Source organism: Cyprinodon variegatus, unplaced genomic scaffold (genome assembly GCF_000732505.1).
Source record: "Cyprinodon variegatus isolate N-32 unplaced genomic scaffold, C_variegatus-1.0 Scaffold930, whole genome shotgun sequence".
In the NCBI taxonomy this organism is placed as follows: Eukaryota; Metazoa; Chordata; class Actinopteri; order Cyprinodontiformes; family Cyprinodontidae; genus Cyprinodon; species Cyprinodon variegatus.
The window spans coordinates 94,108-109,015 of record NW_015151383.1 but is presented as its reverse complement, the minus strand read 5'-3'; the positions used below and the strand labels follow the sequence as shown (position 1 = coordinate 109,015).

Sequence of the window (14,908 nt, the reverse complement as noted above, 5' to 3'; positions counted from 1 at the left end):
AGAATCCACCTGTGTGTGGCTAAGTCTCTGTATGAATGCACCTGCTCAGTGATGGTCCAAGAGGTTCTTAAGTAAATGTTTCAACACAGCTACATTAAAAAAGTCTGCAGTACAAGTCGGTTGCCATCTTGTTTACTTGCAATTCAGATTTTGAAGGGTGTTCCAGTAGAAATATAGAACTTGGAAGTTGGAAATTTTGACTTTCAGGCCAAGTATATTGGACCATTAGCTCTATCAAGTAATGTCAGTGTCAGGTTGAGTGGAGACTTTGAGGAACCAGATGCAGAGATGAGTTTTGATGATTTTATGAAAAGTCCAACGGCAACAGAGGCAAAAATCCAAAAAGCAAAAAATATTGATAATCAAACATAAAACAAGTTGTGGTGCTGGGGTTTGGTGTAATGTATTGCGTGGCTCAATAGATCCAAAAACAAACAGTAAGATTAATCTGCTTGTTACTTTTGCATCCTTAAACATTGACTAATACCAAAGTATCACAAAAGAAAAAAATGTTGGATTCATTGTATTTTAATCTGGATATCCATGACTTCGTTTAGCTAATCACAGCAAATACTGTGCTTTAACATAGAACAACTGCACATTAAGATCTAATGAAACTGAATAAAATAAACTTTTTAAAGACTCAGAGTACACAACAAAATGTACTTAAGAGCTAAAAAGAAGGATTTTCCATGAAAAGCCCCACCAATCATTAAGTTAACTGTTGTATTAATTAAGCAACAAGAAATCAAAATTTGTCATATATAGTTTGTCCTATAGCGACTTTGCAGTAACTTATATTTTAATAAACCTAAGTACGCTCATTGATTTGTATTATTCTGTTAGTAGAACCTCTGTAGAAAATAATTTAATTAAATATCTCAACTGGAATGGATTGACGATGATGATATTAAAATGACTGATACATCCCTGCGCTAAACTTAATAAATAAATCAAATCAAAGCATTCACTGCATTCTTAGCTGCTAATAAACGCCCCCGTTTCTAAGACAATGATCATGAGTCAGAATTCCTTCAAACATCTAATTAGTGACACTGCTTCGTTTCGTAAGTGTTCATACGTGTTCAAGTGTACTTCAAGGCTTAAAAAACAAAAGTATTCTAAGCTGCACATCACATGTTAGAAATTTTGTTCTGTATGAGTTAAAATAAAAAACATTAAAGTATACAAAGAAATACTTTCAAATCAACCATAAAATATATATTTCATGCTATTACAGAATTTAGGTGTTACTGTCCATCTTTTAACTGGAGAAAACACAAAGGCTTTAAAAATTTGAAATAAAATCATTTAAAACCGACTCATGTCATCTCAAGGCACCTTACAGAGTAAATTGAACATATTTGGAAATGAATATTCTAACATTTAATTAAATGTTATAAGATGACTTTTCTTTTCTCTTGCCACGTGACTTCTATTCTAATGGCCTGTGGACTCCACACGTGAAACCAGTGGAGGAGAACATATTAGCCTATATTAAGTGTAAAGGTGCGGTGGTTTCTTTAGAAGTTGTTAAACCTACTCTTAACCCTGAGGCAATGAATGCTAACGATGCAACAATGATAATGACTCGAGAGAATTCTGCAAAGCCTGAGAATGAAAACAATAAAGATCTCAGTAGCGTTTGCATATTAACCATTGTGCCATATCCAGGATTAACGACAATTATAAACACAGAACAGACGTCAAGACATCAGTGTTAGTTTCAGATTTCACACTCAGCATTAATAATGAGTCAGCTGACCTGAAAAGAAATAATGCTTGGAAAAACTCCAAATAAAACAGTTCAGCTGCCCACACAGAGAAATTTAAGGCCTACTCGAGAAAAGTGTGGTGATTATTTTTATGATTAAAATTACTTATGCTGTTCTCTTAAATTCCTAAACACATTTGTTATATTTAATTTAAATGGAAAAAATACACACTTATAAATTCACATATATATTTTTAAACCCATTCTAATGCATTGTATTTATTAATACATAAATAACCCACTACATAACATATTTTATTTTAGCCTGGTATAATATTGAAGATTCTAGAATATTGTTTTGTTTTTTTTCAATCAGCCATAAGCAGAAATTCCTTACTAACAGAAATAAACCTAGAAAATGTCACTTTTGGTGTAATTACACTGTAAAATGTGTTCTTAGTTTATTTGGTTCCTGAAGTAAATTAACTTTTATATTGTAAGATTTTATTCATGCTATGTGATTTAACACACAGCTTACAAATATATTCAGCTCTTACTATATTTCAACAATTGCATTCTTGGAAAATGTAGACCAATTTCACTTTCTTGCCTTTAATTTAGTTCAAACATTCATTAAAGGTTTTTTGGTAGACATTATCAATCTGGTACTGCTCCTATCAATTGTGTTCGATAAAAGGGGAGGCATGCAATAGAAACTTTTGAGCTGATTGGGTGAAGCGAAAGTCCTCACCTACCAAAGTTTGGTTTTAGCGAATCACAGCGAAATAGCAGCAGAGGCCACAAGAAACCATAACATATTATGGTCTTAATCTCTTAATGTTCCTCTTTAAGGTAAAATTCTTGGATTCAGAAAAAAAAAAAAAAAAAACAGGTGACCAAACATTCAAACAATTATATCATTTCCAGTGTATCAGTTTAATGCTAAATAGAAAGAGAGATATTAGAAATAATTCAAAAAACAGCCTAAATATTTGACAATTGCTATTATCTAATTTTTATAACACTAGCATTAGGTTTACTGAAGGCAGTATTTTTGTTTAGGTGCTATAATGCATGAAAAGAAAAGAAAACAACACTGATGTAACAGTTTTATTGCATTTTTACCTCCAAGGTGAAACGTCAGCTTCCCAAATGACCTATAATTAAAAGATCTGCATTACAATATATATGTCATGAATACATGGAAGAGCTTCCAGCACATTTATTTTTTGGTAGTCCTTCCCTGCTGCTATTAACTAAATTTTGAATTCACTCATGTGAACTTGCTAAACCTGAAGTACATTATTGTGGGTTGGGCTTAAAGTGTTACTGAGTCATACAGAAGTGCATAAAAGGTTGATAGAAAGGAAAAAACCACAGAGCAAATGTAGCATCCATAAGTGACTTGTGCAATGGAGAACCTGGAAAGAAATGAAGCGCTTAAGTGAGTAATAAAAAAATAATAATTAATTTACATATATGCTTTAATCATTTACCTGTATCTATATAATCAAAGGAAAATCATTTAACAAAGACTCTAAACCTGTTTAATGTTTTTAACACTTTGCTGCTGCCATTAAAAATGTCTAATAAATGCAAGTTGTTCTTTATTCATGTTGGTTTTGCACACTGTGCAGAATGATTAAGATATTTTGTATATATTCAGTCTGCCACACTGAGTCAAAAAGCCATTGAATATTATACTCTCCTCTAATATTTTTAGGATTTTTAAAAATGGTTTTAGATAGAATAACTTGTTTTAGCCACTATTCTTTATCACAGTATAACATCTACCATCTATTGCAGGAGGCCATGGGACACTTGCCGTGAGGTTCCGATAATTGAAGATGAACACACACCTTGGAAGTTCCTAAAGCTTCTAAAGATTATCACTTTGCTTGCAGTAGCAATCATTGTGTTTGGACTGGCAATATGTAGCAAGGTTAGCACCTTTTTAATTGTTAATTTATGAATTTGTAATTTTTTTTTTTTTTTTCTGGATTGAATCTCATCCTTTTTTAGATAATTGCAGATACAGTAAATATACTTAAGTGGTCACTGATGTTCAAAGGGCTTGGAATATTACCAGCAAATAAAACATGAGTCTCCATCTTCTATTTTCCAGGTTTCTTTCCTTCTCCTCATCACTTTATCCCATGAAGATACAAAGACTATCCAACCAGATCATAAACCTGTCTTATTGTTGTGTATTGGTTGCGCTCTTATTGCACCTAGTGTTCTTCTGCTCTTCAAAAGCATCTGGAAAGGATGTTATAAATCATCAAAGGTGCCGAAGAAAGCATCTGTAGCCCTGGTGAGCTAAATCTAATGTTTCTTAACAGTGTCTTATCTCTTACAAATCTCTTAAACACATAATGATGTGGTTTATATCCTTGTTTCTGTAAAAAAATTTTAACCTGTCCTTTTTCTTTGTTTCTCAGGTTTTGTTCTTCGAGCTTCTAGTTTCTGTGGGGTTGGCCATTCTTACCATCGTTGCAATGCCACACTTGGACATTGTCACCAATGTGACGATTCTTAATGGTGTGGCTGTCCTCCCTGCATTCTTTCAAGCAGTCGCTCAGTGTACTGCCAAAAAGATAAATGTCTCCCTGCTTCCCTCTATTCTCGGCGTCTTGGCTATACTCACTGCTTTCTGTGTTTTTCTTGTCCTGTACATTCTGAAAGACCTTACAGATGTGCAGACAGCAACTTGGGTGGGTCTTGCTGTTGGTGGCTGCTTCTTTGTGTCTTTTAACTGGTGGGAGAACTACTTTATGCTCATCTGTGTGAACAGCAAATCAAAGTTCCTTAAAAGTCTTTTTGAGGACTTGACCAAGTGTCAGAACATGCTGCACATCCTCTCCAGCTTACTCAGGATTGCGGTGACTGCCTGTGTGCTTGGTGCTTATGTCCCTCTGGCCAACATGGACTGGGACATTGTGACCTCCATTCCAAGCCGGGAAACAAGAATTGTAGTCATCACCATTGGAGTCCAGCTAATCTCCTCAGCACTCTGCCACTGGTTTGCTTTGGCAGCCTTCAAGATGCACGCTATACGGAGATGCTTCATCATACCTTTGTACCTGGCTTCACTGGCTGTGATGGTGTTCTACATCGTCCCTGTGATTGTTTACTTTGAGGACTATAAATTAAGCCTGAACACAACTGAAAACATCAACTTTACAAGTTACTGTGCCGAAGCCGTGAATGGAAGAAATCTAAGTCTGATTGGTAACCTGTACCCAGAGCTGGTTTTGGACGTTACGCAAACTCTGTGCTTCCTGAACATGTCAGAGATGGTTGACATCGGCTTACTGACGGGTAAGAAAAAATTGACTAACTTATTTGTTATAAAAGCAAAGTCTTCAACGGGTTTCAAAGCAAATGTAGCTCCCTAATAACCCACATATTTACAGGCCACATTGCTGTTACTAATTTGTTATCGCTGTTTATCCATTCAAGCAGTAACTTTTACTTTACATTTTCTTCTTCCCTCTTTAGGTGCAGCAGCTGCATGGTGGTTTGGCCTTGTGCTGGCCACTATCCATATATGGTTCTTTAACGTCAAACGTATCCAGAAGACACAAGACTTTTTCATTCGGAGGCTCTATGAGGGGGCCTTTATTGAACAATCTTTACTCCTCAACACCAGATTCCAGATTCAGACAAAAAAAGGCATGAAGAAACAGTAAGTTGTTTTGCATATGTTATGCACCCTTTTAGCTCCTTTTTTATGGACAGTAATTGTAGTTTTAATTTAGTGTTTTTGGTTTTTCTTGTTACAAAAATCCCATTTATTACAGAGGCTTGTTTCTCACATTTACAAATCTTGTTATATCAAGGTATAAGGAGGAAAACATCCCTGCTATGGTGTATCTCTGTGCAACAATGTGGCACGAGACCTATGAGGAGATGATGAATATAATGATTTCAATTTTCAGGTAACAGTAATTACATTAATATCTCTCTGAAAAGTCATTTATATGAAAGAAAAAAGCTTTTGAACTTTAAAACGTCACCTTTATAGTTAATTAACAAGTATATCTAAATCTCTTTTAAGCAAACATTGCAGGGAAAGTAGTTTTAAGTCCAACTAATAAAAAAGATGAATTTTAGATAATGATTTATTTTGTCTTCTTTTCTACCAATGAAGACTAGACAAGTACAGACCAAAGATAGATCCAAAGTTCAATGATTTCACCTTTGAAGCCCATATCTACTTCGATGATGCCTTTGAAAGAGTTGGAAGAGATCAGGATCCAGACTTGAATCGTTATGCAAAGGACCTTGTAAGGATCATCACAGAGGTTTATGGGTAAGAATCATATTAAAGTGCCCCAATTTACATTTCCTATATGTCACCAGAATTTGTAATGTGTCATTAGAATTGAATAATGACAATGTTTCCCATAAACTGACCAAATTCTTTTTGTATTCTTTTGTCTAGCAAGCTTGTGTAGGCCTTACAGACTCTTATTTGGTATAAAAGGCTAATGATTATGTCCAAATGTTTCTTTCTTTTAAAGTTTGTTGTTAAGATCTGCGATGGAGGCACTCTGTTTAGATAATATAAGGAGTGTTTATTTATTATTCTCTGTCTCCTTAATTAATAAAATGTTCTTCAAGCTGGATAATCATTCCGGTGATATTTATAATAAATCCTTTTTAAACCTGTTAAGTTAATGTTACTCCTTAGAACCAACAAAGACACACCTTTAGAAGTTTTAAAGCAACACTTTGTTGGTATTATAATTTTTCATTTTCTTTTTTCATCAGCATTTTCAAGAACCTTGACAAAACATTCTTCGAAGTGCAACAACAAATCCCTGATCAGGCAATCATTGAGACACCATATGGAGCTCGACTAGTATTTGAAATGCCTCATGGGAATTACATTATAGTTCACTTCAAAGACAAAGAGAAAATCAGAAAAAAGAAAAGATGGTCTCAGGTAGGCAATAACATATGGATTATCGGAACCCTTTCACTGTGAGCCTTTCCTTTGTTAACTATTATATGTTTTCTACAGATTATGTATCTTTACTATCTTCTGGGTTGGAAACTCATGGCCAAATATCACAGACGCTGGAAGTTAGGATGCAATGAAAAGGACGTCATTAAGGATTTGGAGGTGAGATAGTGTGTTTTTTCTGATTTTTTTTTTTATCTATGCTTGAGAAAAGGATGCTAATTTTATTTTCCAACAACTGTTAATGATTATGGAATTAAATGTACAAAAACAAACTATTGCAGAGAGAGAAGCACAACACCTACCTCTTGGCTTTAGATGGGGACACAGACTTCCAACCCGCTTCAGTGATGCTGCTTATCGATCGTCTTAAAATGTATCGTGGCGTCGGAGCAGCATGTGGCAGAATTCACCCTACCGGATCAGGTCTGGACCAATGAGATCAGGGCTAATGATGCACTGTAAAAAAAAGTTATGGTGAGGTTGTCAACCATCTGTGTCTGTAATCTGCAGGTCCTGCTGTTTGGTTCCAGAAGTTTGAATATGCTGTCAGTCATTGGCTGCAGAAGACAGCTGAACATGTCTACGGCTGTGTGCTGTGCAGCCCCGGATGTTTCAGTCTATATAGAGCAGAGGCTTTGATGGATGATAATGTGATGAAAACTTATGCAACCAAATCTACAGAGCCCAGTCACTACATCCAATACGACCAAGGTAAAAAACATTGAAATGGGCCAAAATATTTCAACATTCTAATATTAAATAATGCAGTTAATACTACAGCTTTAGGCTAAATTTAATTTTACATTTGAAAAGTTTCCAAAAGTTGTGAGCTCTGCAAACCATGGCTGAGGCTGCTCTGTGTGTGTGTTCTCTACATGCAGCATATATTACACAGATTACCTCTCACAGCTCAAAAACACAAATGTTTAATCTACTTGTGTACATAATTGTCCATGATTTGGTTTATTGTGTTACCTTGTGATTGTCAAAAATGTTCTGTTGGTTGCAGACCTCTGTTGTATGCAACTTCCCATCAATGCTCCTGTTCAGACTAAATGGATATAGGAAATGGATGAATGCATAGATTTGATTATCTAATGCAGAAATAAATCCAAGTTTATCATTGCATAGACTTTTATGTCATCCCTAACATCTAAAAACGTATAATTTTTTTTGCAGGTGAAGACCGTTGGCTGTGCACTCTGCTACTGAAACAAGGGTGGAGAGTAGAGTACAATGCAGCATCTGATGCCTACACCAATGCACCGCAGGACTTTAAAGAATTATTCAACCAGGTTAGTGAAACAGCAGCAAAACATTTCTCATTTACTTCTTATACCAGGTTTATTATTTATGGCTTATCGCAGATTTAGAATTCTTTGAATTTTTATAACAAAAGAACTTTGAGTTAGAAAAATAAAATACTGTAATGGGCCATCCTTGATGTTTATTACCAGAAATAAATACTTCTATTGCTTGTTTTCTCTGGATTGAGTTTTTATAGTAGAAGTCATGTTAAGGTGTATATTCTGCTCCTAGTTGAGGACCTAAGTGATGTTGGTGCCCAGAAAATAAAAAAAATTAGACTTGCACCTCCATTCGAAATTCATCTTTATGTCAGAAAGTCAATAATAAACCTGCACGGGGTTTTCAGAGCATTAACCAAGGAGATCTTGACTCTTAGCAAAGCTAGAATATTTTAATGTTATAACTGATTTTACAAAATCGATAAATTGTCCAAGAAAGATGCTTAATGAAGAGTAAAAAACAGATGAAACTTGAAAAATGAATGTCTTTTTTTTTTTTTTTTTGATTTAGCGAAGAAGATGGGGGCCTTCTACAATGGCAAATATTATTGATCTACTCGGTTCCACCAATATTGTTTCCAAGAGGAATACATCCATGTCCAAACCTTTCATGCTCTACCTGCTCTTTATCCTGATCTCATCCATTGTTTCTCCATCGACCATCATTCTCATGATTGGAGGTAACTGTCAATGTTTATGTGCTGTCAGTGGCCACATGTGAAATGCTTTTACAGGTGTAATATTTAATCAGTTTAAGGATATGTCTTAAAAGTACTTCTGATGTGTCCAGGGAGCCTGTCCTTCCTCTTGGAGATACATTATGCTGCTGCTCTGATCATAGCTGTGATACCCCCAGCCATCTACTTGGGTCTTTGCTATAAACTCAAGACAGACACCCAGATCACTATTGCAGCCGTGATGAGCATCATGTATGCATTCCTTATGTTGGTGGTGGTCATGTCCATTATTGGTAAGTACAAATGTATGTCTAGTCAATATATTAATTTGGGTTTAGCTAATTTGCTTTTACTTTACATTGTATATATTGTGTTTTCAAACAGGTGCAATGGTGAGGGATCAAACCATTCTGACACCCAGCAGCACTTTTATAGTGGCCATGTCCATCATTTACGTTGTCACTGCATTGATGCATCCTCAAGAATTCTTTTTAGTGTTCTATGGCCTTCTGTACATCCTCTGCATCCCCAGTGCCTACCTCCTGCTCATAATCTACTCTATGGTGAATATGAACTGTGTCTCTTGGGGCACTAGAGAAGCTAAACCTGCTGCAGGGGCAGGAACACCTGGAACCAATGTCCAACAAAGTCATTCAGAAAGAGGTAGATATATAACTCTCAGAGGGCACAATGCTAGAGTTTCTTTTTAATGACAAATAAACTGATACTTTAATTCTCCTCTTTTGCAGCTAAAACCACCTGGAAGAAGTTCTGTTCATGGATGAAATGTTGTAAAAAATCCAACCAGACATCAGAAGTTGAAGAGATCAGCATAAGGCAGGAGAATTTGGATCCAGAGCCAACGACCCCAGAACCTCAACCCCAGAACACCCTTATAGATGATGTCTTGGAAAACGAACAGGAGTAGGTTTCAAACATATGAAACACAATTCAACTACAAAGTAGGAGTGAAAAGCAGTGAATAGTACTAATGATTTACATTTTTTTATTTTTAGCCTAGAGGAGATAGCTTGTGACCCTCCAGTTCAATGTAAGTACAAAAAAATCTATGTATTGTTATAATTTTACAGTGAAATGCTATAATGCTTGTCTAAATGATTCAAAATCCATAATAGTTACAAATTATTATTTCATTCCTTGTGTTGCATAGCTTGGAAAAGAAAACTAGAGAGCTTGTCCACCGACATTCAGCTACAAGAGGCCTTTCTTGATGAGGTGATTGTCTTTTTGCTTGGAAAACAAAGCCTTTAATCTTAAACAATGTGTTGACTGTTAGAAATGCATGATATCCTGTATTGAATTCTGTTTGACAACTTGTGCACCTTTTATTCATATATCCAAAAAGTGAACCCAACTTTATGTATCAAAAAAGATAGATATGTATATATATATATATATATATATATATATATATATATATATATATATATATATATATATATATATATATATAGCTAACTTTATTCATGGGACAATTTATTGTTGCAGGATGAGGAACAGTTTTGGAATGAGCTTATAGAAAAATACCTCAGTCCTTTGAAANATATATATATATATATATATATATATATATATATATATATATATATATATATATATATATAATACTATTTATATAGCTAACTTTATTCATGGGACAATTTATTGTTGCAGGATGAGGAACAGTTTTGGAATGAGCTTATAGAAAAATACCTCAGTCCTTTGAAAGAGGACAAAGAAAAACAGGAAGAGATCAAAAATGACCTGCGGGAGCTGAGAAACAAGGTAAAGAAGAGGAACTTGAATGCCTTATATTTGAAGAAGGAAAACTGACATTTTTCTGACCCTGTTTTTATTTTTCTTGCAACACAGGTCACCTTTTCGTTCTTCTTCTTGAATGCTCTATGGCTGGTGGCCGCCTTCATCCTACAGGTCTTCGATGTCTTTGTGATCAAGATAGAAAGTGTTAACATGGATCTTGAGCCAACTGGAGGAAAATTTCAAATTGAACCACTGAGCCTCCTCTTCATCGTGGGCTTTGCTCTTTCAGTTGCGATCCAGTTTTTCGGGATGTTTTACCACAGGTGAGCAATGATCACAGTTTTTTTTTTCTCTCCCCATTATTTGAATACAAAGAGGTAAATTAAATGTAATTATTAATTTTTTTTTTTTCTTTTGCACTTTCAGAGTTGCCACTCTCATTCACTATGTGGCATTTTTGGAAACTGACCCGAAACAACAGAAATTAGCCGAAAAAAAGGTATTTATTTCTGTTAATTTTTCTCAAACAAGACAAATCTGTTGCTCTTGCTTCTACTGTGCCATATCACTGACAGTACTCCAACTGCCAATTATCAGGCGGCTAAGAATCTGTGTAATATCAGCATATTTTCCATTAATGTGCAAAGTTGGCTTTATTAGCTTTGTAAAGTTATGCTAAAAAAGGTTTAAACTTCTAGCAGTACAATTTAGAACTACTTCTTTAATAGATAATAATGAATATATGAGATTAAAAACAGGTTTAAGAAGGCAGCCTAAAGTATATGTTTTCTTCAATACAATACTTTGCCATGCTTGAATGAGCATGATTTTCAAACAAAATATGTTGGCTATATATCGATAACAACTTGAAAATTTGCATTTTTCAGATAAATAAAATGGATGCAAGAGTTATTGGATGGTTTTGCACAAGTAGATACTAAAAAACTCATAATGTATACCGATCATTTTTAGCTTTAAATAATATTATTATGCGTTTCTTTAATAAAAATCATCCGAAAGGCCATTTCACTGGATTCATGCATGTGTGAGTCATCCTCATAAATTTAACTGACTGAGCAGCAGTGCCTCTGTCATGAAAAAACATGTTGCCAGTGTAGGTCCATATAGACATGTCAATACCTGAACCCTCCAGGAAGCACCTACCTTATCTGTGTCAGACCTAGCCAGTAAACAACACACCATAGCATAGATATGAGGCTGAGTGGGGTTATGTCTGTCCAAATATGAGATGGCGTGGCTCTTCTAACACATACTCTAAACAGTGCTGGCTACAGCATCTATTTCTAGTCAAGGGACTCCAAAGCACTATACCCACATTCAGTAATTCACCCATTAACACACATATTTACAAACTGATGTTGGCGATCTAAATTGTAACCTCAGCTGCACTGGGGCATGCTGAAATAAACAAGGCTGCTAAAAACCTACACATGCATGAGGAGAACATGCAATTTCCACACAGAAAGACCCTAAGCCAGGATATAAATATAAAGTAAATATTACAGTAAAATCAGAGGTATTTTAGAATCGAGATCCAACAAAAAAATGTGAGGAAAATCAATACCATGGGTAGTTGAATGTTTTTCAAGATGGTGTAGCACCTTTATCAATTAATGTTCCTTTGATCTCCTTCCTGAAGGACTTGACATGCAGTGCGAGTTCAGAGTCAGGCTTGACCAACAGCGTTGATCTGAGCAACATCACAGATGAAATTCAAGAGGAAACATGGAACAGTGAAACTGACTTTTCAGAACTGGACTTTGGAGAACAAAATGAGGAGCTTTAGGCTTGAAGGAAAACAGTCTCTGGACAAACATACTTTTTGCACTATGATGTTGTTACCTGTTCAGTAGAATATTTTTAATGTTAAAACAAATGTAGCCAACCTTGTTACTGTTAATAACAGATTTCTTGCAAAGGTGTGGCATTTTTTAATATTGTCACTTTTTGTGTTTAATTTGTTTGTATTATATTATATGTAAATATTGCCTTAGAATTATAAATTAACTTATATTTTTAACTACAATGTGAGGAATTAAGGTAGTTCATCTATGAATAGAAACTAACAATTTAATGCAACTTATGTTTAATTTATTCTATGTATCTGTAATTTCTCTATGATTTATGGTTTATTGTAGTACACTGGTCTCATAATTTACGGTTAATGCTATTCTAATATCAGGAGAGGCATAACGCGTAGCAATCAAAACTCATGTATGAAGTAGTCACTTTCTAAATTACCATTTAGGCTATTGATACCTCACTTACATCCTCCACCTATGCATATTAAGTGTATAGCATTGTACCTTTTTGTTGTTTAGAGCATATACATGTTCTGTATTTGTGCAATTCTTTAAAAAAAAAATGTTTTTTTAGTATTGAGAGGATTGAACAGTGTGTAAATTATATTGAAATGTATCCTTACATTATGATATCTACATTTTTCCATTTCTGGTTCGTGATTAATCAGTATTTTTTGTTTTAATTATTTATCATCAATAAAACTTTGTTGGTCACTTTTAACCCATCTGGCCACTTATATTAATTAATTTCCAACTAGTTGGTAGAGATGCATACATCCATTTTCCTCCTGATCCGATCCGATACTGATAGATGGGGTAAACTTATTTGGCGATATCGGATACTGATCAGATACTACTGTTGAATGAATTAACCGTACACCATCATACAAGACATAAACATTGCCAAAATAGGTAACAAATTAACATAGATATAAATCATCACTAGTCTGATTGTGCATCTCTACGGATGGGGATGATCAAATTTACCTTATCATCATATTAATAACTGTATGAATGTTAAAGAAGTCAATGAGCTCATTCATTCCGCTATTTAGTTAATGGATCATCCAAACAACTCTTTGTTTTATGGCCACTGACCCTGCTTAAGACACTCTTAGCCTCTATAAAAGTCCTTATCGCCATTCTAATAATTTTCAAAACTATCTGCTATTATGTGTATCTGATTATTATTATAATAAAATAAACATACCAATACTATTATTATACGTTATTAGCTGAAGAAAAAGCTGTGATGTAGTAGGACAGCCCTCCACCTTCATACAGCTTTAAAACCGACGCACTAAGACTGTACGTCTTCTTTTCCACTGGGCTTCCAGCCAGTAAAGAGAGAGGAACATGAAATATCGTGGAAGGAGATCTGCAGTCCGGCTCTCTCTCTTTTTCCCTGAGTTTTCGGCCTTGGTCTGCCAAACTGCACTGCAACGAACAAAACTGGAATCATCCCTGTGTGAGGAGCCAGCATTGCAGCATACTTTTACGTGTGCACCAGAAGATAAAGCCAGAAGTTTACCACATCGATTAAAGTCTATCAAATTCCGTTGTTGTTTGCATCTGACTGATTCAAATCTCCCCGAGTTGACTAGGTTTTGGAAATGGACTGGTTGTTGGACTGATGCTGTATCTCCCTCCTCCCATCCAGAGTCGACTCACAGTGTACCAAGATTTGCAAATGCGAACTAAAATCAACAAATGTGTAGATCAGTCTGTAAACACACCGAGTGTCATAATCCTGGCGCTGATTGTTGGTTATTTTTCCTCTGCTCCTGCTCACCTGCCTAATTGGCCCTGTGGCTGATTACTGCCAATCTGATTGACCTGGTCCCTGCAGCTATTTAGGCTGTTTGCTTTCCTGCCATTAGCATCGGATTGCTCAACCTGTGTCAGTGTGAGTTACCCAAGCTGTCAAAGTAAGTGGAATTCTTCTTAGTTTTTTTGCCCATGTGTTTTTGGTTTTTGCCTTTTTCCCTGTCTGCCCTGCTCAGTTTGGTTTTCGGGTTCGCATAATCCCTCACGGACACTGTAGCTCGCTCTGCGTCCGCTGGTGCCGGCTCCCCCGCGCTTTCTTCTCTGAAGACCGCAAGCGGTGGATTGTCTCCCCCCCGGGTTTCTCCTCTCTGAGTTTCGGACTGAACTCTCAACCAGGTCAGACTTTTTGCTTTCTTCTCCACTCTTCATTCTTGTCACTGACCTGAGTTTCTTGTCTCAGCAGAGAATCAGAGAACCCACTCTGAGGAGTTTCCACCATCCTCTTTCTGTTATTTTTGAAATAAACTTGTTTTGAAACTTTCTGTTTGTCTGCTGAATATTAGGTCCAACCTTCAGTGCGCGTTACACCGAGACACTTAAGTTTGAAGTATAACACCAAAAAATACGGAAAAATCATTGGTTACAAGTCATGCAGTTTCTGAGTTGGCTCTCTTGACATACAGGATTTTGTGGGTGAGATCTGCATATGCTAGATAGGATTCATATGTGTTATATCTGGATTTGCTGTCCTGAGCACAAGCTTGCAGGCTATGGGAGTTCATGTGCCAAGGAAAGATGGCTACTAACAACGAGATGGATCAGACGTTTAAGGCTACCAATAATCCATTGGTAAGCTACTTTTTTACAAAAATAATCCCCTGATAGAA

General features: G+C 35.7%; 1 protein-coding gene across 1 annotated transcript; it reads left to right on the top strand.

Annotated features, from left to right (window-relative positions):
- Positions 1-3,091: 3,091 nt before the first annotated feature.
- LOC107100006 lies at positions 3,092-12,916 on the top strand. Its single transcript, XM_015398352.1, has 22 exons — positions 3,092-3,158; positions 3,521-3,656; positions 3,840-4,028; positions 4,156-5,035; positions 5,216-5,402; positions 5,557-5,655; positions 5,868-6,029; positions 6,491-6,665; positions 6,744-6,845; positions 6,968-7,109; positions 7,197-7,397; positions 7,866-7,981; positions 8,505-8,673; positions 8,784-8,963; positions 9,055-9,333; positions 9,420-9,594; positions 9,687-9,721; positions 9,842-9,906; positions 10,345-10,455; positions 10,543-10,754; positions 10,858-10,930; positions 12,092-12,916. Exons 1-22 carry the CDS (start codon positions 3,127-3,129, stop codon positions 12,236-12,238), a joined length of 3,867 nt encoding a protein of 1,288 aa, XP_015253838.1. The 5' UTR covers positions 3,092-3,126; the 3' UTR covers positions 12,239-12,916.
- Positions 12,917-14,908: the final 1,992 nt, after the last annotated feature.